General features: G+C 38.4%; 1 protein-coding gene across 1 annotated transcript in view; it reads right to left on the reverse strand.

The window, feature by feature from the left end:
- Nucleotides 1-27,894, reverse strand: part of EDIL3 (EGF like repeats and discoidin domains 3) — a 427,756-nt gene that overhangs the window by 18,861 nt on the left and 381,001 nt on the right. Inside the window, exon 10 of the mRNA XM_045022223.1 lies at nucleotides 5,682-5,837. Coding sequence (XP_044878158.1) covers nucleotides 5,682-5,837 — 156 coding nt within the window. The remainder of the gene's footprint in view (nucleotides 1-5,681; nucleotides 5,838-27,894) is intronic.

Here is a 27,894-nt window from a genome sequence, read left to right on the forward strand (position 1 = left end):
AATATTGTTAAAATGTATCCATAACCTGTATTTTATGCACAAAGAGAATGTGATAAATCTATAAATATAAGTAGAGTATTAAAATAATTATACATTTGACAAAAGAAAATTAAGCAAAATTATTACAGAAAATAGGCCAATTTTTAAAAAAATATATCATCGCATCTCATTTCACATTTGCAATTAGCCTGTGCAATCAGTTGCTAAGGAGATTTACTAGAAGTGTAGATTATACCATTTATATTGCTAACTATCTGATTTGCCCAGAAATTGGGCCTACATTTAAATATTATAATCTCTGTCTGCAATTAATTGTTCCTGCAATTTCTGATCAGGATTGACGGTGCCAAATTCTGGATGTAAATTTCAAAGCTGAACTGAGGCTCCTTTAAAAGTGTTGCCCTTTACATATTATCAAGAAAAATGCAATCTTTAGACCTCCATTTGACATTACAATTGCCTCTAGGTTATCTACCGCACGGGAGGCAATTTAAAAATCACATTCAGAATGTGATTAAAAAAAAATTAAATCTGCTCATGCTTGGTATTAGTGGCCTTGCCATAAGAGATATAGTAAGCTACTGACCTCTAGCTGAGAAAAACAAGATAACTATTTTACTCCAGTCGTTCTAAAATACACTTTCTTCACATATGTAAGTTGCTTAAACTTCAGTAATTCCTGACTGCAGGGAAAACATTAATATATCCCAGAGGTTTCATTCTAACTACTTACAATGACCAAGAAAGGCGTAATTTTTAAAGATGCATTTTTTCCAGTACCATTTAGTTTGCATCTCTAGATGAACTCAGTGTAGGTTTAAACTGAGATGACTGGCAGTTAAAATGTCAGAAGCCAGACAGAAGCAGCAGGTGCTACTGTTCTTGCTTTCACAGGTTTTCCATTTAAAAGTGTGCATCACTGAAACCTAAAGCTAAAAAACCACCTTTCCTTCTCTTTGAAACATCTAATTTATTTATTTATTGGCTGAATGTGAAGGTGATCAGCACTTTACATATACATTGAATGTATATATATTTTAATGGGTTTTTAGATCTTTATTCATCGTATGAAGTGACAGATTTTGTTTGGGGCTGAAGAGCAGGTCTCCCTTGGGGATTGTGTTCCCTTTTCCTCCATTTCTGGCATTATTTTTTCTTCCTAAGATATTGGACCATTGGGCAGCCAGTTGGCCATGGAAGACATTAGAACTGTGTAAATTGCCTGAAATAGTAAATAAAAGTTAGACAACTGAGTGTCTGAAAAATAATGGCAGGTGGTTACTAATCACCAGTAATGGGAAGCAAAAATCTATAGGGACTCTCAAAGGATATGGCAATCCTATCCTACTCAGGATAAGTTCACATCAAGACTATCATAAAGCTGTCAGGCCATGGTAGAAAAAAGGGAAACATCAGTAAGTTTTGCTTGGTGCAGTAAAGCATCCTTGAAAATATTTATACATTTTGGGCCAAATCCTGTGGACATTCTCAAAATTGGTTCTTCTGCAAAGGCTGGTCGGATTCTGGTTTTGTTCCAAACTATTTTTCTTCTGTTCCCCCCATGAGTGCAGCTCAGTATTTCTTGATGGTGTCTCTTTCTGTGCTACTACACCAAGGAGCAAAGTTAGAGTAAGCTTGAATGCATGTTCTCTTTTTTACTGTAATGAATGCAGTACTTTGCTATTAGACGTTTGGTCTCTGAAAGACATTTCCTTTTTTTAATGCAAAGGTTATAAACTAATATGAGTATGAAGTACTAATGTTGGTACACCGCTACCTCAATATAACGCCACCTGATATAACACTAATTCAGATATAACGCGGTAAAGCAGTGCTCGGGGTGGGGGGCTGCACACTCCGGTGGATCAAAGCAAGTTCAATATAACACAGTTTCACCTATAACGCGGTAAGATTTTGGCTCCCAAGGACAGTGTTATATCAAGGTAGAGGTGTAACTGTCAGATATTTTGGATAGATTTATGGTACATCCAGGAAAGGTGAAATTATTGTTTCCTATTTTTACCTGACAACCAATTATACTAAACACACATGCATAACCACATCTGTCAGTACCTTTTCAGTTTTATTGCTATAATGGCAGATTTTGCTTTTATTATCTGGAGTCTTGGAATTTATTGCAAAAGAAAGTCACTACAGGATAAAACCACTGAGATCTGCCCTAATGTTCTCAATAATATTTGAGAGAGAAAGACTTAAAACAGAACAATATGGGCCAGATTATGATACCCTACTCATGCTGAGTGAATAGACTCTTTCAATTAATTTAAATCAATGGGTCTACCCAAGAAGCAAGCTATCACTAATTCCATGTCAGCAAAACTGTCCATATGGATATACTATATTTTGTATCATAAACTCTTTTATAGAATGCAAAAACTGAAAATACAATTGACATGTGTGAGATATGTTTATGGTTCCTTTTATTAAAAAAAAAGTTCTACGAATAATAAATACAAGTGGAAACATTTAATACCCTGAAAAAAACAACAACAATTGTTGAAAACATTCAAACCTTGAGGCAACAGTTACTTTAACTGCTAGAATAAGACATTCTGCTAACCATTTGGAACCTAAATATATGCTATAAATGGCCATTAGTGTAACTATGTTCCAATTATCCATAACCCAGGAGAATGTTTTAATAAATAATTTCCATTCTGTCTGCATTTTTAAAAAATGATTCCCGTAAGCGGTGTATGTATTGTAAACAAATCCATAATAAAAATTTGACCATGCTATTAATTCAGCTGTTTGCAGCCTCCAGTATAAAGTCAATGTGCACTGAACAACATTCGAAATTAAAAAAAAGAGAAATTAAATACGTATGTATAAATCAATCACTAAACCTACTCTTGAACACCTGTGGGAGGACAGACCTCCAAATTGATGCAAAAATGGTTATTATGGTAATTATAATAACATATCATTCTGATTATTACAAACCTGTCTTTGCCTTTACTGAATTTTAGAACATATTTACAATTATTTTTATGCATACAATGCTTGGAAAACAATAGCATACGTGCTTATATTTATAGTTGCTTACTTTATTAAATTAAACATTTGGACTAATTAAAAAAAACTCCTAGGAAATCTGTTTTCTCCCAAAAAATGAGAGGCACAAAAAGCATCAAAGAGAATGCCCCTGTCTTGGCCATAAACCTGTACATATAGTTTCTAGGTCCAATTGCACAGACTCTGGAATGCAGCTTTATAATGTCTATTTTGCTTTAATATTCTATATAGTTTGAATTTTATATTGTGTTAGAAAGATATAGCTAAATGTTAGTTATTGCTGTTTGTCCCATGCATAGACTATGTGGTAGGAGTTTTAATTGAGAATTGTAGGTAAATCTACTGTAGGATGTTAAACCGAAGCTACTAAAGTTACACATTTTTAAAACAGCAGGTCCAGTAAACTTACAGCCAAGAGTTTTAAAGGAGCAGGCTGAGGCTCTCGCTGGACAATTAATGTTGATTTTTAGTGAGTCATGGAGCACTAGGGAAGTTCCACAAGACTGCAAGAAAGCTAATGTTGTGCCAGTTTTTAAAAAGGCTAAATAGGACGACCCAGGTAATCACAGGCCTGTCTGTCAGGCTGACATTGATCCCAGACAAGATAATGTAATAAGTACAAATCAGCCTGGGTTTATGGAAAATAGATCCTGTCAAACTATCCTGATATGTTTTTTTTTATGACAATACAAGTTTGGTTAACAAAGCCAATAATGTTGATGTAATATATTTAGACTTCTGAAAAGTCTTTGACTGCACAACATTTTGATTAAAAAAGCTAGAATGTTATAAAATTAAAAAGAATGGGCTCTTCAATCTAGCAGAGAAAGGTATAACATCATCCAATGGCTGGAAGTTAAAGCTAGACAAATTCAGGAGGGAAATAAGTGTTAAATTTTTGACAACGAGGGTAATTAACTATTTTAACGATTTACCAAGGATCACAGTGGATTCTCCATTACTAACAATTTTTAAATCAAGATCAGATGTTTTTTCTAGAAGATTTGCTCCAGGAATTATTTTTGGGACATTCTATGGCCTATGTTATACAGGAGGACAGAGAGGATGATCACAGTGGTTCCTGAAGTATGATGGGTGAGAATCTATTAATCTAGATTGTAATCTGGGGAACTGTTTGGTTAAAGGTAAACTACCATAGAAATGTCTTCTAAAAAAGAAGGTTACAATTGCCTTGTTAAGGGATGTGAATATATTATTTTCTACAATGTGAAAGCAAAATGATGTATGGCACCTGTTTTTTCAAGGCAATAAATGCTGACTTGGGAGTCTTTGGTTACCCCTTCCCCTCCCCTCTCCCGTCCCTCGCTCCTGTCCCTCCTGAGAAAAACCTCAGTTTTAAACTCACAAAGATTTCTGGAAATATGCTTTGTGACACTGATTTCTTTTATAAAGTCTAAAGTCTTCATTTGTTTAACTTTAAGGAAAATATGTATAGTGGTGAAATTTTTTGGTTACTTCTAAACTTATGTTTCAATTTAAAGGTGAAAACCTGTTTGTTTATTCCCTAAATGCTTAAGATGCAAAAGCTTCTTTTGTGATGTTCTTTGGCAAATGTTTTGTATCTAAATGCAGTCATCTAAAATAATAACTTACAATGCCATTACTGTGTGAGTAGTAATACGTTTTATGTACCAATATAGAATCAAGTGACCTTGCTAAAACTGGTTACTAATATAAGAAGCTATTTGAACATCAGATATTTATATTAATTGGGGAATTAATTAGTTATCTAAAAATCACAAAGACAACAATCACCTCTTCAAGGATCATTAAGAAGACACACAATGATTTTTTTTGATGACCACTTGAGTTGAAGACTCTCTTTGAGAATTTTTAAATAGACTATTTTGAAAGCTCAGACTTGCATAGAAAATAAGAATGTGAGTGACTTATGAATATCTTGCTTGTTTTTGATAGTGGTGTCCCCTTGATCACCTCATGTGACTACTATAGTGAGGATCATGTCCCTGGAGCAGTATGTCACTTCTTTTTTCTCTAGACTATGTTGATATAAAATTACATGGCACTCAACACCTTAAAACATCCCTTTCTCTAACATCTGCCATTAACATTTGCAAAAGGAAGAGTTCTGGAATTAATTTATTTTAAAGCATATTAAGACCGCTGATGCAATATTAATGCATATGGGTGGGTATATGATATCCTAGAATGATTAATTACCAGAAAAATCACCCAAAACCATTTGGTACAAAGGCACATTAAAAAAAAGTATTTATTTTTTCAAAATAGCTAGCACATTTTATCATATACTTATCAAAATCTCAGCAGGGTTGCTTGTTCACAAACAAGCTACTTTTTATATGCATTCTATTGCAGAGTTCAAGGGAGAAATAATTTCAATAAATGGAGAACTGTAAAGTTTTATGTCCCGCATCTAATAGCTTTGGATCTGGCACATTGCATAGATATGTATGATATTATAGTATCAGTGAATGTCATTGTGGTTTATGATTCCTTTCTGTTCACCTTGACTTTTATCTGTGGAACTCTAAGCATATAGATCCACATAAAACAGACAGTACATATTAACCTGCAGGCTACCAGCACGGAGGTTACTACTTTCTGTAAATGCAACCCAAATATCAATTGCCTCATTATCTTACCTTATCTTTTTTTTGTTTTTCATCCTGGTAGATGGTCCAGTGCTCCCCATCATTACTGTAAGCAAGTTTATAAGAGCCCACAAACTGTACATGACCAAAATCTTTAGCTCCTTGAGTAATTATGCCAGTCACTTTTGTAGGCACAAGGAGGTCAATCTATAAACAAACAAACAAATAAGAAAGTCAAACATAGTTATAATATTTTAAATTCAGCAACTGACTTTGTGTCACACAAAAACATAAAGATACATTCTTGATCATGTCATAGCAGCTATGATGCCCAAGAGCACAAGCTAATTTAGGAAAGCCCTGAGTTTTGTAGAGAAACCACCTGAACAATTGTTTAAGCTGATTTCCAAAATGTCTTCTAACTTACAAGAGCCTACTTAGACCAGTATTTTCCAAGATCTGGAATATAAATATTGGATTGGCTTTACAAGAATCCTACATCTTGGATAGGACTTCCTCATTCCTAATAAAGAGATTTTAGAATTACTTGTGCATTATTTCTCCAGTCCTGATTTTCAGTATTCATATGCTTCTGCAGCCTCAAAGTTAGGATTTCCACACAATCATGGTCTGTTATATGACATGTGCTGTTTGGGCATTTTGTTTGTTTTGTGATACGTGTGAGTGTATAAATGCAGCCTACATTCCTTATTTCCTAGAGCTGCTAATGGGTTCCTCTTGTGTGGAACTTTAATTTTAGTTGCTCCCCTCCCAGCTCCCCAGCTCTCAAACTAGGGGCCAGATCATCAGCTGGTATAATTTTGTTTGGTTCTATTGACTTCAGTGAAGCTACATTTATTTGCACTAGCTGAGGGCTTGGAGATTTCTAAAATGATTTTGGCACTTTAACTGCATCTATTGCCCAATATATACGTACCCCCGTGAATTTTAGTTTTTGCTCCAGGTTAAATCATTTCCATATTTATGCTTATACGTTCTAAGTAGCAAATGCATTTTTTTTTTTACAAAATAGTCTCCTGCAAATTGGATGTCTGTGACACCCCAATACCAGAGAGCAAGGGGCTCTCTGGTATGTAGCAGTGAGTTTCAGCTGGCCTAACCAGCTCAGTGCACCCTACACATTGTTTCATGATATTTATTTAAAAGGTGTCTTGGAAAAGTAACTCACTGATCGTTAATATTCTTGTGTGATGTAAATATGGTTAACATGCAAAAAACTACGCAGATGTGCTGGAACGATGTTCTTCAATTGTGTTTGGCAGACAGTGCCATAGGTGCTGGAACTAGAGGTGCTGGGGGTGTTGCCGCACTCCCTGGCTTAAAGTGGTTTCCATCATATACTGAGTTTACAGTTTAGTTCAACGGTTCTCAGCATCCTCACTATACAAATTGTTCTGTATCCCTGGATAGTGCCTAAACCCAGCTGGTCCTAGAACAAGGTTCCACAGGCTTGAATATGTCTCCAATGTAAATTAAGCCAGGTGTTACCTAAGACAATAAAAAGCATATTGACATGCAAGGTAAAAAAAGCTATCAGGCAGGCAAGTGGGGGAAGATGACCACTTAATCTCCATGGGGGATAGAGACTGCACCCCGGGAAGCCTTCCTGCCTCTTCAAACAGGGTCAATGAACTTTGGGAAGATATATGAGAAAGCAAAAGCCAGTTATATGATCCTTTACCTGAGGAGATAAAGAAACCAAGTGCTTTGGGCTCTATGTTGGATTCTGGCTGAAGACTGGGCAGCCTTGCTGGAAGAATGACTGTGGTGAGAAAACTACTTTGAATAGAAGACTCTAGTTTGTTAAATTGGACTTTAATCTTAGAACCAGAGTTTTCCTTTTGTTTGTTTGTTTGTAACCTTTTCTATCCCTGTCCCTTCTATTTGGGCATCACTTAAATCTGTGTGCTAGTTTTAATAAATCAATTAATTGTGGAGGGTATGTTAACACCTGTTAAACTAACAAGGTGATGTATATTGTCTCTTCAAAGGAGCAGTGAAATTGAGCAGTTACAATGAGAGATGCTGAACATGGCAGAACATGTTTTTCAGGAGAACTTGTGGCTGGAATGGTAGTTGAGGTCCCATTGCAAAGAATAACTGGCGGGCGGAAGCCAGGGTAAGACCTTCTTGCTTGTATGCTGGCTGCTGGCGTCTAGATTGTGAGCCACAGCAGCATAGCATAGAATTGCAAGGCAGGTGGTGACTGAACCCCTTATGTCTGGCTGAACCCCAAGGCATCACAATGTCACACCAAAGATTTTGTTTTTAATTCTGGAGCTAAGTGCTCCAATTTAGGAACATGACTCAAACCCCTCTGAAGTCAAAGGTAGCCTTTCAATGTAATTTGTATTATTAGGCATAAAAAAGCTATTTGATGATTTGCACTGACAAAAACTGAGTTGCAAATGCTATTTAAAAATAGATCATACTTTATGAAGGCAAAATACAGAGAGAAAGCTATGAAATGGGATATTTATTGTTCTTGGTGTTTTGTAGTTGAGAACCATGTGCTGTTTCACTTTCCATTGTGTTTACTGTTATTCTTTCAACCTCAGCTAGAAGTGCATTGTTCTGTATTAGTGATTACTGTATGCCTCAGTTTTTGGATGTTGACTCTGAGACTGCTCAAAAGAAGTCTGATTTTCAGAAGAGCTGAGCCACCCTCAGAAAAATCAGGCTTTTCTAAGTTGGCTGCCCAAAACTTGACACCCATTTTAAAAAAATGTATTTTGGCAGACGATAATATTTTTCCATTTAAATTAAAACATAAAGGGTCAAATTTTAGGTCAGTGTTAGGTGTTAGTGTCTTTAAATTTTGCAGGGACATATTCCCTAGGCAACATATGTGCCTTTCAGAGGTTTGGTGAAAATTGGTTATGATTTGTCAGTTAGAAACATTTTAAAAACATACTTTCCATATGCAAATGGACTTAATATGATCAAATAATGGCTCTCCTAATACATATAGCATGTGTAAAAATTGTAAGAAGTGCTACCTACTTCCATTCACAAAGTGAAGTTGTGTAGGAAAGGAATTTGGATAAGAGGCTCTGCAATCATATAGTATTATAATTGTTTCTATATAAGCTTCAATGCACATGTGTAGCATGCTGTAATATCTGATTCTTTCTCTATGCAAGATAATTAACATGGTTGTAATAGTTCAATTTATTTTCATTCAACATAACTAAAAAGTGAATGGTCCCCATCTGATGATAACCAGATCACAATAGGCCAAAGGTCCACTTTTCTCTCCCACTTCCCCATAAATAGTAAAGATGGTACTTTACTATTATTTTAAAATATTTATTTATATTCTCTCTCCTCCTGTGCTACACTCCTCCTCTTCTCTCTCTCCCTCTTCCTGCCTTCACATCTTTTTCCTCCTTTACTATTTTATGATGTAGTCATAGTGATCTGGTTCACCTTGTATTTAGCTTCCCAGATCTGAAAAAGAGCTCTGTGTGAACTTGAAAGCTTGCCTCTCTCACCAAGAGAAACTGGTCAGATAAAAAATATTACCTCACCCACCTTGTGTCTCTAATATCCTGGGATGAACATGGCTACAACAACAACACTGCATTTGAAAGTCCATTGAAGTCATGAAAAGACTTATAGTGAGTTGCAGTAGTCTACTCATGAGATCATGAAGGCTTGGATCATGTGAGCAGTTCCATGTAGGATATGAATGGGAACAGTCTTCTGTCTAGACATAGATTGAAGTAAGCATTTTTCCAACCATCGGTACCTGGAGTCCAGAAAGGCATGTACACTTGGGTCTGATTAGACAGCTGGAGGGCAGAACTTTTACTGGGAGGTGAATTAACAGTTTTTTAGGTCTTCAGAGAGTTTTCATATTCCCACCAAAAGCACCTCCAGCTTGCTCAGGTTCAGGATCAGCCAGCTTTCTGTTATCTAGTTGTTTATTCTAGCCAGGCAGATGGATAGCTCGGAAAATGGTGATATTTCTACTGGAAGCAAAATGTATGTAGAACTGAGGACTGGCTGCATATTGCTTGTATTTCAGCCATGATGTCTCACTTCCCCTCAGAGACTTCATGTAGCTGTTAGAAAGGATGGAGAAGAGGACTGAGCCTTAGGGAACTTCAAAATTGAGTGGCCTAGAGATAAAGGAACAGCTCCCCATGATTTCGCTCTGTGAGCATTTGGACAGGAATGATTGGACCCATTTCAGACCTTTCCTGTCAGACCTTGTTACATCTCTGAGGTGAGTTGTATCTAATGCTCTAGGCAGACCCAGAAGGATAAGTATGGACATATTCCCCCATCTGTGGATAGGAAGGAGTTATTTATCAGTACTGTCCTTCTTCCATGACTATGCCTGAACATTGACTGGTACAGATCAAGGAAGTGGGCAGTAGATTGGTGTGCCTCAAGACTCTTCTTTGCCAATTTATTGATTTTCTTGCTAAAATAGCAGATTTGACTCCTGTCAGTATTTTGCAGGTCTGCTAGGTCCAGAGATGTGTTTTAGTGAAATGGCAGAACTATACTGTTCTTTAGCATGGGTGGTAGTTAATATGTATACTTACGTAAGTTGAAAAAAACCCTCACCAGCTTAGTGTTTGTAGGATTGTGCCCTAAAGCTGCAGAACTTTAATTCTAACTTTGCAATCTTAGGTCAAGTTTTTCAAAAATGGAGGGAAGAGCAGTATAAAGGGGACTTAAGAGTAAACTGTAACTAAAATTAAGCTCTTAGTACTTTAGTTAGGAGCCTAAATAAGTGGCCTGATTTTCAAAAGGGCTGAGAACCAAGCAACTCCTATTAACTTCAATGGCAGCTGCTGGTTGCTCTGCACTTTTAACTAAGGCAGTGATACTCAGACTGAGGCTCACAAGCCACAAGTGGCTCTTTAATGGGTCTCCTGTAGTTCTTTGCAGCATATTATATTAAAATGCTGTGTGATTTAATTATTAACCAATTAGAATACTTGGTCAGTCATTTTGCTGTCAGAAGAATCTGATCTATCTAAATATTTCCCCTGTCATACTGTTCAAATATGAATATATAGCACTGTAGTAAATGAAACAATGAATTCACACTACTGTGGCTCTTTTGCGCAATGCTGTCCGTTTATTTGGCTCCTGAACTACTGAGGTCTGAGTATCACTGAACTAAGGTTTTAGGAGCTTTGCTTTTAGGCACTAATTTTTTAATATCTTGACCTTAATGGTCTCTTAAAGTAGCCTTGAAAGGAATGTTACTTATATTGAAAATTAATGTCTGTTTTGTTAGTATATGAAAAAAAAAACCCTTCTTAAAAAACAGATGTTGTTTGTTTGTTTTATAACCATAAAGATAATCTAGATGGATTTTATAAATATTTTATGTGGCCATCATATTCAGAGTACTTACTGAAATTCAGAGCAGGAAAAAAATCTCATTAAAATTCAAAGGATGTAAAAGGTAAAATCATAATCAACCTTTATTATCACACAGATCCAGAGTTAATAAAAATGTCCCAGTAACAGTTGTTTTATGCTTACAGAACATATCCAATGGCCTTGTAATGTTGTTCTGAAGTGATGTGGAAAGCTCAGGGATACTTTGGCCTATATTCTATCATTTTTTTCTAGCACACTTTCATGGTGCTAAGTACACATTTTTTTATTACATTGTGTTGAATAATTATACTGAAACAAGAACAAAATTATAAATAACCAAAACTAATATTAACAAGGCATCAAGGTAACAGCTGTGCTACCACATGTTCCTTTAGCCTGTTTTTCCCCAAATGGCTACATCCTGCTTGCTTTGCAGGAGTATTTCCACTGAAACCAACTTGTATGAGAAAGGAAAGCAGGATTTAACGGAGAGTATAGACAAAATATCTGAATTAAAATAATTTAATGAAAAACATACCTTCCTCTGAGGAAGTAGAATGAATATTCAGTCAGTCAATTGCAAACACCAGGTTATCAAATGGATTACCAGGGAAAGAATCTGAATTAACATTCTGTTGCTGTGTACTTTTCAGATTTGAATGTGATTAGCTGGATCGCAATCATTGCCTTCTTCAATATAGCAGAATTTAGAACTTGGCAGAGGCAATTAGGCTGTTACTGATAGGATCATTAACTGGTTACAAGAAGAACCATGGATTACAATTTAATGCATACTTCTACAAACTGCTGATCTAAAAGCAGTTTAACATCCTGTGATTCAAAGAACTCTCCTGGGCTAAACTCTCCGGCTTTCTTTGTATGTCTCCTTTTCCTGTTTTGTTTTAGTTACTAAGGGCTAGATCCACAAAGATACTTAGGGGCTTAACATCCTCTTTTGGTACCTAAGTCCACCATTCGTGCACCAATAATGTCCTCAAAACCCACCACTCAGCTGGCACCTGACTCTATGGGCATTTAAATTACCTAGCTGCCTATGTTTCCACTGGTGGGCATGCACAAAATCATCCAAGTCCGGCTACCACTGAGCTGCTCAGCATCCTAGCCCTGGCAGGATTCTTAAAGTAGGCGTTCCCTTGCCTATCACACCTGAGGGGTCTGAGGTGGTAGGCATGCTCTGAGCATGCATAACCCACACAAAAAGAACTGGGCAACTAGCTTGGGAATTTCAGGAACTGGCTGCCTGGCATGTGTGAGGGTATAAAAGGACACCCAATAGCCTTGTGGTTAGAGCACTTACCAGGGATGTGGGAGATGTAGATTCAAGGCCCTGTTCCAAATCAGGCAGAGCAGGGACTTTAACAGAGGTCTTCTGTATCCAAGGTGAGGGCCTTGGCTACAATAGGGTGGATCTCTTTTTCTCTCTGGTGTTTCTTGAGAAGTCTGGGTTTTATCCCCTAGGACACAGTCTGATCTGGCTTAGGCAGTGAACTACAGGAGAGGGTTCATGGCTAAGAATCTTGAGTGGATGGAGGCACTTCCCTTTGGCCCGTCAGTCACTTGCCTAAAGACCTAGATTGATGGGACTCAGGTGCCTAAATGCCTTTGAGAAGAGGAAACCTAAGCCCCTCCTTTTCCCTCTGCATTTCACTCCTGGCTGAGGACTTACAGAGATTATGTGGCTCCCTGCTCAACTAAATAGCATCTCAGAATCTCTCCCTTAAGCACTTCTTTCTCTACTAGGTGGTAGGGCACCAAGGGGGTTCATGTTGCAGTGCCTTGTGGAGCAGCGGCTAAGTACCTTTGTGGATTTAGTCCTGAGATATTAAAAGGCAATTCAACCATGGAAATGTGATTTGGAGGAAAGAGCTGATTTATTAACACAAAAACATATCTGAATATTTGTAATTAAATGCTCTAGATTGCTAGTTAGTTGAGCAACTTAGTGTAAATTTAAAACAGTACTGAACAGTGTTCTTATTTAAACTATGTGGAATTGGCCCTTTTTGAGAACTCTTTACTTATACTCTTTACTTACACTACTTATACAGTTGAACTCAGGAGTAAGTAATCATGTAATTGTGTATAAGCGTTTGTGGGATTGGGGCCAAAATATAATAAAGCCAGATTCTGAGATGAGTTTAGACCATTTTGCACTGCTTACCCATTTAAGAAGAAGAAAATAGTTGTAACACAGGATGAAATTTCCAGCAGCAAATTCCTTCTGTGCAGGAAGAAACTCCACAGGTGTAGAGCTAGCAAAGGTGGCATAGCTGCTTCCTATGCCCTCAGCACAGGTGACTTGTCAGAGGCGGGCTGGGGGCATGGCAGAGCTGAGCTCAGCTATGCCCAATTCTCAAATTATCCAATAAATAAGAGACCTTATGCCAGCAGTGCCAGCAACATAAAGCTAGTGCTGGAACCTTCCTTATCTTATTTACACTACGTCTGGGTGGCCCTGAATCAGGGAGTTGTAGCTGGCTCCCTGGAGCCACCACTCTCCACTCCAAGCATTTGATATGGTGGAAAATTGGAACCAATAAAATATAGCAGCCACCAGGTGTGCTGCTATATACAGCAGCTAATGCTGTGTCAGAATCTCTGTATTAATGCCTGAAATAAATGTTGTTTTCCAAAAGTAAATCTAAAAAGGCCCCTATTAAAAAATGAAATGGTTAGCAAATAATCTATAGTGCCTAAGTACCTGTAGTACTTTGAAGAAGAAAAAACACTGCTAAAAGACATAATTTCTAGAAGCTGCTGCACATAAGTAACTAACAACTAACTCAGAAATATATTAAATAAAGTTAACTAATTATGCATTCATTTAATCAAAAATATTACAGATTTAAGATTATAAAGAAAAACACTAATTTATGAGATTAAAAAGTAATGCTCCAGAAAGAACTTTTGTAAGAAGTTTGACAGAAAGAACCTTCTGCAGACTATTATGTCAATTCCAACACCTTCCAAAGAGACTTTTCTGTCTGTCTTTCTCTCTCTCTTTTTTTAAATTACTACTATATTGTAACACATGTATTAAGCAAAATGATTCACTGATGCCCTGATTCTGGAAAGCACTTAAGCATATGCTTAACTTTAAGCATGTGCTTAAGTCCCATTCAAGAGAATGGAATTTAAAGACATGCTTGAAGTTAATCATGTATTTAGTTGCTTTCTTGAACATGGACTGATTTAGGCATGTGCTTAGGTACTTTTCTGAATCAGATAAGGCTCCTGTAAATGGTAAGGATAGAGTGTTTCTTTTCTTTACATTTCCTGTTTGTTTGGGTTTTTTTCAATTTAAGCTTACACCTGTAACATTATTTTACAATGTTTTGATATTTTTCTTAACAGGTTTAGTTCCTTAGGCAGAACTACTAAACACAGCTCTTATTTTGTTCTGTCTCTCCTTAAAAAATGATGTTTAATTGGATCAGCTATTGAATATACAAAAATGACCTGTATATCAAGAGAAGTTATGTGAATGTACAAATTATATTTCATAGAAAAGAGTCATCTCCTGAGTATATGCTTTCTTGAGAAACAAGTAGAAATGTAGGCTTGCTCTGAATGTTTTTGTCTTAAAACTTATACGATGGCTGGTTTGTTTGAGCAGGCAGCTCAATTCATACTCTTTTTAAAAAAAAAAATCATAGTAGCAAATGGTATGCATTGTATTTTCAATTATGGTAAAACATTTCAGAAATTGAGAGAGGGGGTGTTTCTCAAACTTTGTGGATTTCAACTTAAATTATGTTTATACTTGCAGTGGTGTGTAGAGTATAGATACTGCATGCCCAGTTAGCAGGGGTATAAATAGCAGTATAGACAGTGAGGTACTGCTTGGGCGAGAGGACAGACACACCAGAACTGTAGGATATATATAGCCTACATGGCTTTCTACATGCCCAAGCCAAGCCTCCTACATCAACTCTCTCTTTTTAGCAGTGTGGTGTCCTGCTGCCTCCCTGCTGCTGGAGTGTTTCATTTCCACCAAGGAAAGACTCCAGCAACGAGGAAAGGCTCTGCCATGGCCTTTCACTGCTATGTGTAGTTACTTATCACAGTGTGGATACAGCCTGCTTTTCACCTTGTCACATAGCTGTATGTGCCCTACGCACCACTGCAAATGTGGACAAGGTCTTAGAGAGGTGGTCTTGTGGATCACTTCATGTCTCATTCACAACTGTGGAACATTCATGAAGACTTTTTCTCCTGCTAGCAACTGAATGACATCTATGTGATAACTATAACAATTGCTTATATGGTAAAGCAACATTGAAAAGCATTTCATGTATTTTTAGCTGTCTTCTATGCAATTTAGCAGCTGGAGACCAAAAAGAACCAGTACCATGTGACTGAAATGTTTTTTTGTGGACTGCCAGCAAACATGCTACAGACCACAATTCTGGAATCATGGAGGACTTCTCTACATGGTGAGTTGGTGTACGACAAGCCATGGTGTGAGTCTCTCATGTCCCGGAGTGCACGGTAGCAGCGTACACTTGGTGAGTTAGCGCATGGCAAGCTGGTGCACTGTAGACTCTCACCCTGGCTTGCCGTGCACTAACTTGCTATGCAGACAAGCCTTTAGACCAAGAAATAAGTCACTTGAACTAAACTCTCAACTAATGTAGTTTTCTTATTACCGTTCATTTTTAGATGTAAGTCACGGCAAAAACAGAAACACTAAAATACCATATACTTTCCTCAGAACTTCAAAGACAAATGAAGTTAAGGCTTCTTTTTATATGTTATAGTCACTGACCATTTTAAGACCTGTGAGTCTTTCCTATATAAGAAAATTTTAACATACCACAATATGCTAAACTTTGACTAATCTTACTTTACTGATGCTTCAAATCCATTTTAACTATAGGGCTTGGATTTTCAAAAACACCAAATGGGGTTAGGCACCCAACTCCCACAGGAACTCAATGTGACGTGCTCTAAAGTCCCATATTTACTTTTGTAAATCCCATGCATAACACCCAGATAACAATGCCATCCCAGTGGTTCATAAAATGCAATTGATCCTGCAAGATGCAATGACTTCATTGGAAGCTGATGACTCCCAGAACCCCTCAGAATACACTCAGCATCTCTCAGGAGAGGACATCACTTTACAAGTTCAGGCCTGGTAATGCTGATTTATAAAGAATGGGTCACAAAGAGATTCAGAATGTGAAGGGCCGAGAGCCATTGGTCTAAAAATCTGTTGTCATTTCTACTCACCTTGGATTAGTACTATTTGTATTCAGACATATTTTTGTGTATTACCTTAAAAAAAGTTAAAGTTCAATTTAAAGTGGCTCAGGAGAATAAAATTCTTTAAGTAACTATAGTGTCTCTCACTTGTCAGGGATGTTCAAAGCTGATTAGTGTTTATGATGACAGATGCAAATAAAACAGTCCATAAGATTAATAAATTTAGACATCTGGCGGAGCTTAGAAGAAACTTTAGAACTGCATTAGAACACTTAAATAGTTGATCAGTTCTGTTCATACCAGTAGGTGTCATATCAGGCAATGAGAATTCTTGTGGAGAATGTCAGAGAAATAGCAGTCTATAGTACACTAGTCATTAAAAATGAAAAAGCCATTAAAATAGTGTGTGCTTGAGGAGATTATGGGACCTCACAGTAGTAGCACATTATGCTGCCTTGTAGACAAGTTCTGCATTTGAAAACTACTGCATTAGCTAACTGTGCAGCACAGGACATTGGTAGCCAATTCAAAGGAAAAGCACTCAGGAATTGCAGGGAATCCTCACAGCTAGAGATAAGTTGTTACAAATAGCCTGTGCTGGAAACTGATGGCAGAAATGGGGAATAATTTGTAGCGATAGAAATTAAAACGATATATTTGGAAACAATTGAGGTGTGATTAAAAATCTACCTTTTTTTGAAAAGTTTAAAATTAATAGTATATGCCACTGTTAAAAAGCAAAGCAAAACCAAACCACAGGAGCATGGCAGAAATAATTGTAGAGGAAATAACTGCAAGAAAATGTCATTTAAAAGAATTATTATTATGACTCTTTTTCCTAATAGGGGAATAATTTCCAAGATAGTCTGAAAACAATTATAACTGTCAGCCACATGTCAGCACATTATTGTCAAATGATGGTCAAGTCTTTGAATACTATTGTCCCAAAGGTAGTGTATGGCATCTTTTCACATAATTGAAAAGCATGATATTTTCTACACTGTCCTGCAAAAAAAGTACAATTCATATTGGACAAGACAACCTGAAGGAAGAATGTGGTTACAAAACCGTGAGACCATTACTTGGGCATAACACAGATCGAATTTGTCATAAGTGTAGATATGGAAATCTGACACACAGTCAGCGTTAAAAATTAAAAGTCAGAATTTGCTGCACGCAGAGCTGGCCAGAAAATGGGCTTTTCAGGAATTTGACTTTTTAGGAAAAATAAATCAATACAAACCAAAGTTTTCAGCTGAGAACCAAACTACTTGGCCACAAATTGGAGTATTTTTGGTGCCTCAGTCTAATTTTCCTCTGTGGACTGGGTTCTATGATTGGACTACATCTCCTGTGATGCACCACAGTCTTCCCCCATGTTGATGGCAGCTGGTTGCAGCATGGCAACCCCTGTTCTTTGTGCATCTTGTGAGATGAAGTCAGGCTGTGGAGCCTGACCTATAAAGGAAAATGGGACCATGAGGAAACCAAGCTATAACATCCACGAGGCACCATAGAAGAAATATGTGAATCAAAATATTTTAGTTTTCAGCTGAAATATTTCAGTTCTTGGGTGTTTGTTTTTTGGCAAAATAAAATTAAATTTTCAGCAAAATAGCACACCTTTTTGGGAAAAAATGTTTAATCAAAAATCATTTTTTTAAACCAAAAACAGTTTTGATGTAAGGTTTTTGGCTGGCCCTAATTGAACTTTCTGCTGTTCTTATGGGACCTGATCCAGAGCCCACTGAAATCAACGGAAATCTTTCCATTGACTTTAATGGGCCTTGAATTCAGGCCCTTAGTTTTCAAAGAAACCTTGAAATTTGCATTGTAAGAAGCACATTTTTGTCATGTATCTCATTCTGGCCAGACAATTCCCACTGACATTAAAGGGAGAAGAGAAACCATTTTTGTGTCAAAATCCGTAATTTTCTGAAATGAAAATACCCTATTCTGAAAATATTCCATCACATAACTAAGCTGACTCATCAAAATGGGCAGTGCAATGTTTTCTGCCTTCCAAACCCTAAACAAACCAAATATGACAAATACTAAACATAAGCTAATGAACTAACATAAAACAGCCAACATTGGTGATGACAATGGCTGAAGACAAAAAAAAGGATGACAACTGTACAGAAAAGCCCACAAAGATGACTACAACTGGAGTTGAAGAACACACACAAAGAAACCCAACCAACCAACCAAGATCAAAACCAAAGTAATTTGAAGCATTTCAACTAGCTGCTAACCCTTCCTTCCAATGCCTTTGTGCGCAGTGAGCTGCCTTTATTCCAGAAACTTCAGAAACGGCCTGCTGACTTGCTCCATCATCTTTTAATTTTGATGATGGCAGCATGCTAGACCAGTTCCCAAATTCACAGAAAAATCTTCTGAGGAGATGGGCATCCTGTTCCCAATTCAGCTGCATCATGACTCAAATGGCCTGAATTTAATTCATGCCACTGAGATATTTGTTTATGGGATTTTTTAGCACTTTCTGATCCTAACATAATTTTCATTTTATGTTCTTTTTAAAGTTCCCACTGAAAATTGTGACAGGCTCTGTTGGCATATCAGATGTTGGCATAAGTGAAGGGGTGTTATGAAGAGGATAGTGATCAGTTGTTCTTGATGTCCACTGAAGGTAGGACAAGAAGTAATGGGCTTAATCTGCAGCAAGGGGAATTTAAATTGGATATTAGGAAAAACTTTTCAACCATAAGGATAGTTAAGCACTGGAATTGGCTTCCAAGGGAAGTTGTAGAATTTCCAGCATTGGAAGTTTTTAAGAAAAAGTTAGATAACACCTGTCACGGATGGTATAGGAAGACTTGGTCCTGCCTTGATGCAAGGGGCTGAATTATATGACCTCTCAATGTTCCTTCCAGCCCTACACTTCTATGATTCTAGGGCTGGAGATTCAGTCCCAGATTGGGAATTCCTTAGTTCTACAGAAGGATTCCCTATTATCACAGTCCACTCTGGGAACTCTCACAGTGCTTAATTGGGAATGAAAGAGGTGCTGGGGCTCCAGCAATTTTTAAAAAACGTTTGTAACTGGTGCGGCAAGCCCAGAGATGCCGGGGTTATGAACTGCCAAGCCCAGAGATTCTGGGGTTATGAACTGCCAAGCTCAGAGGTGCCAGGGCTATGAACTGACACGTCTAGAGGTACCAGGGCTCAGCCATGGCAAGCGCTGGCACAAATTAAGCACTGGACTCTCAGGCCCCAGAGTTAGTAAAACAGCCGTGCGAATGGGGGACTTCCTGGAGGTAAACGTAGGGCTGGGAAACCAAAGAATACCAGCAAAGGAGATGTGATCTGTGAGGTGCAATATATTTGTTAGTTTCAGAATGGTAACTTCCCCATCCACACTGAAGTGAAAGTAGAAGGATTTGTGGTTTACAACCAACAGTTGTGTTTGATTTTGTCCTGAAATCAGTGGAAATCTAAGTAGTTTCAAATTAGTTTTGATTTGAGGTTTTGGATTCATTACATCTTGCAACCAAAAGCAAAATTTCAGGAGTGCAAACCCTTTGAACTGAAACCTAAAAGAAAGTTTGAGAAATCCCCACTGAAAAATGAAACTGCTGAGAGAACAGCACAACTTTCTTCAGAAGGAAGATAATGTGATGACTTTGACTGGAATACTGATGAATGTTTTAATACAAATGTTTAGATCACCCAGGGGCTTAAGAGCAAGGCACAAGCTGTTTGTTTTGTTTTTAAAAGGAAAAAAAATCTTGTTATGTTCATCCAATAAAGAAGTTTATTATTTACCTGGCCTGCTTTTCTCAGTTGACTAAATACAGCTACACAAAGAAGTCTTCATAACGTATTACTATATATGTTGAATATCAGCACGTAAACTCAAGACAACTTTGCACACAAGATATTTCAATGATAATTAACATAACTACTGAACTGTTTAAATACTAACAAAAACTCCCTGGAAGCAAAGTTAAATTTGCTTAGAAGATGAGTCTGAAAGATCCTCCTCTGATTTACAGGCTCTTACTATAGGAGTCTTCTTTTCATAGTAACTGTAGCCAAGACAGCATCATTCAGCCATTCTTTTAAAGAATGACTTCACCCATCTGTCAGCTGAGATTATCATGCATAACCTGTTTCTACAGCTATGCTGCTGTAGTTGTACACTAAAAATGACAAAGCCATGTTAACAGACCTTGAAAATAACCATAAGCCTTACAAAATACACTTGCCAAAATAACAGAACAAGCTTTTGTTTTCAATGATAAAATGTTAATGATATATAGAATTAAAGAAACAAATTGGTGCAATTCAATTAAGGTATCTCTCATGGCCCCTTTTAGTCAGAGAAATATAGGTGCAGATTTACAAAGGAAAATGAGTTTCTTCTTCAATTTAAGCTAAGTGGAGAGATGCTTCTAAAGCAGTATTCCCATATGTACTATCTTGAATAAAATTAAAAGATCTATTAATGCTCATGCTTCAGGGAATAGGAAAATCACTTGTTATTGGTCAGAATGAACATCCCCAGATACTTAATATACCATTGCACAAACAGACACCAGCTTGAAATGGGAGTGGTTCTGCTGGCAGGATATTTTCACTGTGGGGAGCTTGATTCTGGGACTCAGTTCTCTCCTTGGTCCAACTCATTCCAAATTTGTTGACCTTCCAGATATGTTGCATGTTTATCTGCTGTCCTTGGCATCTGAAGGAGGAGTGGAATGAAATGGGTCTGAATGATTTAACAATTTAAATTAATTGTGGATGAGAAAGATTTACCTAGTTATTCATCCAGAATAATTTTAGGGTGTGACTGTTTGAAGAGGTGTAGTCTCAAATTGTTTGTATATGTTCTGGGAGTATAAGATGCACAATTTGTAAAGTAATTTTTGTCAACATTTGAAAAAAAAATCAGGGGAATGGACAGATGTCTGGAGGTAGCTGTTATGAGCAGATTCTGATTAACTTTTTTATATATATATTAAGTAAAGCTTGCTGGACAATAGAATTTCTATCCCACAAAGAAATTCAGATAATCAGAAATGTGTTTTTGTCCTTGTGACGGGGTGTATATATCCTGTACTAGGCAAGAAAGTGTTAACCCCATACAGGGCCGTCCTTACCCATACTCAAAGTATGCAGCTGCATAGGGCACCAGGAAATGCGGGGCACCAAATTGCCCCAAATTTCCTGGTGCCCTATGCAGCTGCATGCTGCTCCAGTGGCCAGCCTGATCCCCCGACCATCTGAGCTGCCCCCGTCGCTGCTCCGCCTCTTCCTCAGGGTCCCCACCTCTTCCCAACCCTGCTCCACCCCAGCCCCAGCCCCACCCCCACTCCACTCCTTCTCCTACGCCTCCGCCCCTGTTCTGCCCCTGTATCGCCTCTTCCCGCCCCTCCTCTACCCCAGCCCTGCCCCTACTCCACCCCTTCCCCTGAGGACTGCAGCAGGGGTCGGGCGTACCCTTCACTCACCAGGCAGCGGGAAGTGGAGCGACCCAGCACCAGCCTGCTCTGCTCCACCATCTCCCAGCTGTGCTGCTGGTGAGTGCTGGGGGGCAGTTCTCCCTGCCCCCCAAGTCCCAAGACTGGGAGCCAGGGGAGCAGAACGGAGCGGGCTGGGGCCAGGTTACTCCACTTCCTGCTGCCCCGTGAGTGCGGGGTCGGGTCTGCTCTGCACTCACCAGGTGGCAGGAAGTGGAACGATCTGGCCCCAACCCGTTCTACTCTGCTGGCTCGTGCTGGGGGGGGTTCCCCCTGCCTCCCAAGCCTGTTCCTGGCCCCCCCCCGCAGAGGCCTGGTGATGCCCCCCCGTGGGGGGGCGGGGCTGCGTAGGGCACCAAAATGTCTAGGGACGGCCCTGACTCCACACTACGGGAAGTGAAAGTCCCACCCATCAGACTATGCTGGGCATGCTTCAACTGCTTCCTCAGTATAAAAGGGAGCAGCCCAGCTCATTCTAAGCTGACCACTGAGGAGGGAGGATGCTTGGGGGAGGTTCCATCCCAGCAGCTGCTTCAGCACCTGCCTGCAGGAACCAGAGATCCCAAGAAGACCTACAGCCTGGAGTCAGAACTACCTACACTGTGGAGCTTGGAGATCCTGACAACATACAGACCCCAGCTTCAGGAAACACATTAGGAAGTGGCCCAGGAAGGTGGAGTGATTGGTATCTCCCACACAAGGGAGGTCAGTGTGTCGCAGTAGGCTCCCTACTGGTTTGGTAGTGACCACACTCGCCGTTGACAGGAAAGGCCCGGATCTGCCTACTCCAGCCGTCACCCCTCATAGGTGGCCACACAACCTTGATCCTGAGGGCAGCCATACAGACTCTGGCCATTGGGCCACATTGCCCTGATTCCAAGGGCAATTCTATTGACTCTGGCCATTAAGCCACACAGCCCTGATCCCCAAGGGCAACCATATAGACTCTGGCTACTAGGATGCGCTGCCCTAAACCCAAAAGCAGTCATGGGTCATTAGGGCATATAGTCCTCAACCCCAGGGGCAGCCATATTGACTCTGGCCATTAGGCCACCAGCCCTCACCTACCCCAATAGGGGACGAGGTGTGCATACCCTGTGACAGTCCTGGATTAGGATGAAAAAAAGTCAAAATGTAAAATTTTTTAAAGGACAGAAATTCTGGAAATTTCTATTCAGAAACATTGACATGACCTCACTGGAACATTTCATACTGATAATGTTGAAATATTTTACAATATAATATATATAATAAATATTTTATAATATATAAAAGTTGAAAGAAAAGAGAATATCAGAACAAAACTAATCCAGAAAGCCTAAAGAAAATGAAATGAGAAAATTGAAATTAAATGCTCCATTTCAATTTTGAATTGTCTTGAGCTTCTTCCCTCAAAAATTTGTCTAAATTAACATGTTTCTGCAAAAAATTAAAATTTTGACAAAAGAGCATTTTCTGATGGAAAACTGTTCCCTTGAAAACATTGAAGACCTAATATTAAGCAGGAGTGAGGAAAGGAGGTGATGCTGCTGTGGGCCTTAGGCAGGTGGGTTCAAGACTGGGGAGGGTCATTACAACCAGGTTATTCTTCTCTAACTTAGTATCCCTTCACTCGGTGCTTAGAGACATAGGATGAATGGATAATACAGAGAGCTGAAGTTCTTAGCACATGGCGTTCCAGTGTAAGGAGTCAGTATCTACTTTGGAACTGCATAATCTTCCTGAGGAACCTGCTACGAATGATCCTCATGGAAATGGGGCTAGTCATTCATTTCTTCAAATTACTAACCTGAAAGTATAGGTGACCATCCTCAGCTCTAGGAATCTATCCCATACATTTAGGTACCAAAACAATTTTAAAAGGCTGCCCATGAACATATCTACTTAAGGCCATTCCTTTTCCAACAACCTCAGAGCAAAGGGGAAAAAGATGTGTTCTGCTGCATGCCTGCAGAGTTATTAAATCTGGGCACTGACAGACCAAGGTGGGAGTAAGTTCTGAAACTGAAGACCCCCACAGGTAATGACCTGCCAAAGTTCCCCCTCACCTAGACTGAGGAAGTTCCAACTGAAACATCTCTGCTGATTTAAACTATGGAAGTATGTCACAAGGAGATAATCGGGTCCTGAGCCATTTAACCAAACTGGCTCAGTGGAAGTTATATTGACTCTGAGGGCAGGACACTAAACTATATAGACTGTTGAGTCCCTTAGAACAAAACAAAACCGTTTCATTTGCAATCAGTTTTAGATTCCTGTTTAATGCCTAAGATAAAGACTATTGAAGTACATGGTCATTGTTATTAGTGGGCTCTATATCAAAGCTCTAATGCAGAAATCTGAGAATACATTGGGAAGTCATGTCACATGTCAATTAAGAAGTGTTAACTAACATGGTTGTAAATTCTAATATACATACTACAAAAAATGATCTCTGACACGTGTTGCTACCTGTGTTTAACTCAAAGGGTTAACTAGCAACAAATGTTTATGTCGTGTTTACACTAGAATGTATTATTGTGTTAAGTAACACATGTTAAGTAACATATTTTAAAACATGACTAGAAAGGCATGTGTGGACCTAATGTGAACTTCCTGGAAATCTCAAACTGCAGAGAAGGAAATTTTTGCAACTCAGAAAGGTAAAAAGTAGAAAAAATTACTGAAAATAACAACGTGCATTGAGCAAGGCAAAGAAAAGGACAGAGTGGTAGCTATGATTAGAAAAAAATATATAATCCCCTCAATGGCATATTCTTTTAGAAGAAATGCTAAACAAAGCCCATTCCCAACAAAAAGTCATAACATCCTTTAGGCTTCTGAAGAAAGCCAGACTATGGGCCAAATTCTGCCTTTGGATATCTGCTTGTGATCCCTACTGAAGTTAATAAGAACTATATACATGCAGTTCAGGGCAGTATTTGGCCAGAAATTTGGTAGGACAAGAATAGGAGATGCTCAATTATTAATAAAGTTGAAATGTTAACTTTACAAGTTAACATCTACTGTTTTTAAAAATTCCTCTTAAAAAAAAAAAAAGAGGACAGTGAAATCATGAGACTAGAAATTCTAAGAAACCATTTTTCAGACCTAGTCCAGGGCCGGCTCCAGGCACCAACTCAGCAAGCAGGTGCTTGGGGCAGCCAAGGGGAAGGGGCGGCATGTCGGGCTTTTCAGCAGCGGGTCTCTCGGTCCCTTTCGGAGGGAAGGACCTGCCACCGAATTGCCGCCGAACAAGAAAGCAGCGCGGTGGAGCTGCCGCCAATCACGGCTTTTTTTTAAAAAAATTTTTTTGCTGCTTGGGGCAGCAAAAATCCTGGAGCAGCCCTGATCTAGTCAAAGCATTTTCCTCCCCCACTCCGCCCCCCGACTTTGCTGCTTGTAGATTAATCCTTTAAATGGCTCCTGCAGCTCTAGCTCTGTCAGGTGGGTGCAGGTCCAGTATATGAAAACACGTTTACTCTCCAAGCCTCCATACCTTTGTTACAGCCTTGCAAACAGAGAATTTCTCACTCTACTTAGAGCATGCCCAGGATGTTGTGACAAATCCTTTTTCATCCTCTAGCGGTTAAAAAAAAACAAACTGTAAAAGAATGAATCAGGAGAATAAATCTGAACATCCTTCAAGTAGCATATTAGCGAAAAGCCTAAATAAAACATGCCCTAATATAAATCAAGGTCTAGTAGAAAGCAAAATATTAAATGGGCTTGTATCAGTGGTTTCCCCAGGAATTGAAATTAGGGGGGGTGTTCGAATTTACAGGGTGGGTGTCAGGACCAATGACATATATAAAAGAGATATGAATAAAGTAAATGTTTTGTTAGGATTATGCAAATTTAACATAAGAATAATGCAAGTTACACCAAAACACATAACAGATCTAGATTTCTAAAAAAATATACATTTTTAAAAAAAGTATTTAATTTAAATTGACTTTTGAAAAGTAAGCCATCATGGGGTAAGAGGAAAGTCCTCTCATGGATCAGTAACTGGTTAAAAGATGGGAAACAAAGGGTAGGAATAAATTATCAGTTTTCAGAATAGAGAGAGATAAATAGTGGTATCCCTGAGGGGTCGGTACTGGGACTATTACTGTTCAACATATTCATAAATGATCTGGAAAAATGGGTAAGCAGTGAGGTGGCAACATTTGCAGATGATACAAAACTATTCAAGATAGTTAAGTCCCAGGCAGACTGCGAAGAATTACAAAGGGATCTCACAAAACTGGGTGACTGGGCAACAAAAATGGCAGATGAAATTTAATTTTGATAAATGCAAAGTAATGCACATTGGAAAACAATCTCAACTATACATACAAAATGAAGGAGTCTGAATTAGCTGTTAACACTCAAGAAAGATCTTGGAGTCATTGTGGATAATTCTCTGAAAACATCCACTCAGTGTGCAGCAGCAGTCAATGATCCCCAACATTCTGTTTGCTTTTTAAAAAAGAACAGGAGTACTTGTGGTGCCTTAGAGACTAACAAATTTATCTCAGCATAAGCTTTTATAGGTTACAGTCCACTGGATAGCTCAGTGGTTTCAGCATTAGCCTGCTAAACCCAGGGTTGTCAGTTCAATCCTTGAGAGGGCAATTTAGGAAACTGGGGTAAAAATTTGATCCTGCTTTGAGCAGGGGTTTGGCCTAGATGACCTCCTGAGGTCCCTTCCAACCCTAATATTCTATGATTCATCGGATGTAGCCCACAAAAGCTTATGTTCTTTTTGCAGATACAGACTAACACGGCTGCTACTCTGAAACCTTTGCTTTTTAAAGAAAGGGATAGATAATAAGACAGAAAATATCATATTGCCTCTATATAAATCCATGGTACATGTACATCTTGAATACTGTGTGCAGATCTGGTTACCCCATCCCAAAAAAGACATACTGGAAATGCAAAAGGTACAGAGATGGGCAACTAAAATGATTAGGAGTATGAAACAGGAGGAGAAATTAAAATGACTGGGAATTTTCAGCTTAGAAAAGAGACGACTAAGGGGGGATATGCTAGAGGTCTATAAAATCTTGACTGATGTGAAGAAAGTGAATAAAGTAAATGTTTTGTTAGGATAATGCAAATTTAACATAAGGAAAATGCAAGTTACACCAAAACACACAGATCTAGAGTTCTAAAAAAAAATAATTAAAAAAAATGTATTTAATTTAAATTGACTTTTGAAAAGTAAGCCATCATGGGATAAGAGGGCAGTCCTCTCATGGATAAGTAACTGGTTAAAAGATGGGAAACAAAGGGTAGGAATAAATTATCAGTTTTCAGAATGGAGAGAGATAAATAGTGGTATCCTTGAGGGGTCAGTACTGGGCCCTGTACTGTTCAACATATTCATCTGGAAGAATGGGTAAACAGTGAGGTGGCAAAATTTGCAGATGATACAAAACTATTCAAGATAGTTAAGTCCCAGGCAGACTGCGAAGAGCTACAAAGGGATCTCACAAAACTGGGTGACTGGGCAACAAAATGGCAAATGAAATTCAATGTTGATAAATGCAAAGTATTGCACATTGGAAAGCAATCTCAATTATACATACAAAATGATGGCATCTGAATTACTGTTAACACTCATGAAAGAGATCTTGGAGTCATTGTGGATAGTTCTCTGAAAACATCCACTCAATGTGCAGCAGCAGTCACAAAAGCAAACAATGTTGGGAATCATTAAGAAAGGGATAGATAATAAGACAGAAAATATCATATTGCCTCTATATAAATCCATGGTATGTGCACACCTTGAATAGTGTGTGCAGAGCTGGTCACCCATCCTAAAAAATATATCTATATATTGGAAAAGGTACAGAGATGGACAACTAAAATGATCAGGGGTATGAAACAGGAGGAGAGATTAAATGACTGGGAATTTTCATCTTAGAAAAGAGATGACTAATGGGGATACGATAGAGGTCTACAAAAACTTGACTGGTGTGAAGAAAGTGAATAAGGAAATTTTATTTAATCCTTCACAGAACACAAGAACTAGCAGTCACCCAATGAAATTAATAGGCAACAGGTTTTAAAAAAACAAAAGGAAATACTTCTTCACACATTATAAAGTCAACCCAGGAAACTCTTTGCCAGGGGATGCTGTGAAGACCAAAACTATAACAGGATTATAAAAAGAACTAGATAAATTCCTGGAGAACAGGTCCATCTGTGGC

Source organism: Mauremys mutica, chromosome 6 (genome assembly GCF_020497125.1).
Source record: "Mauremys mutica isolate MM-2020 ecotype Southern chromosome 6, ASM2049712v1, whole genome shotgun sequence".
NCBI classification, from domain to species: domain Eukaryota; kingdom Metazoa; phylum Chordata; order Testudines; family Geoemydidae; genus Mauremys; species Mauremys mutica.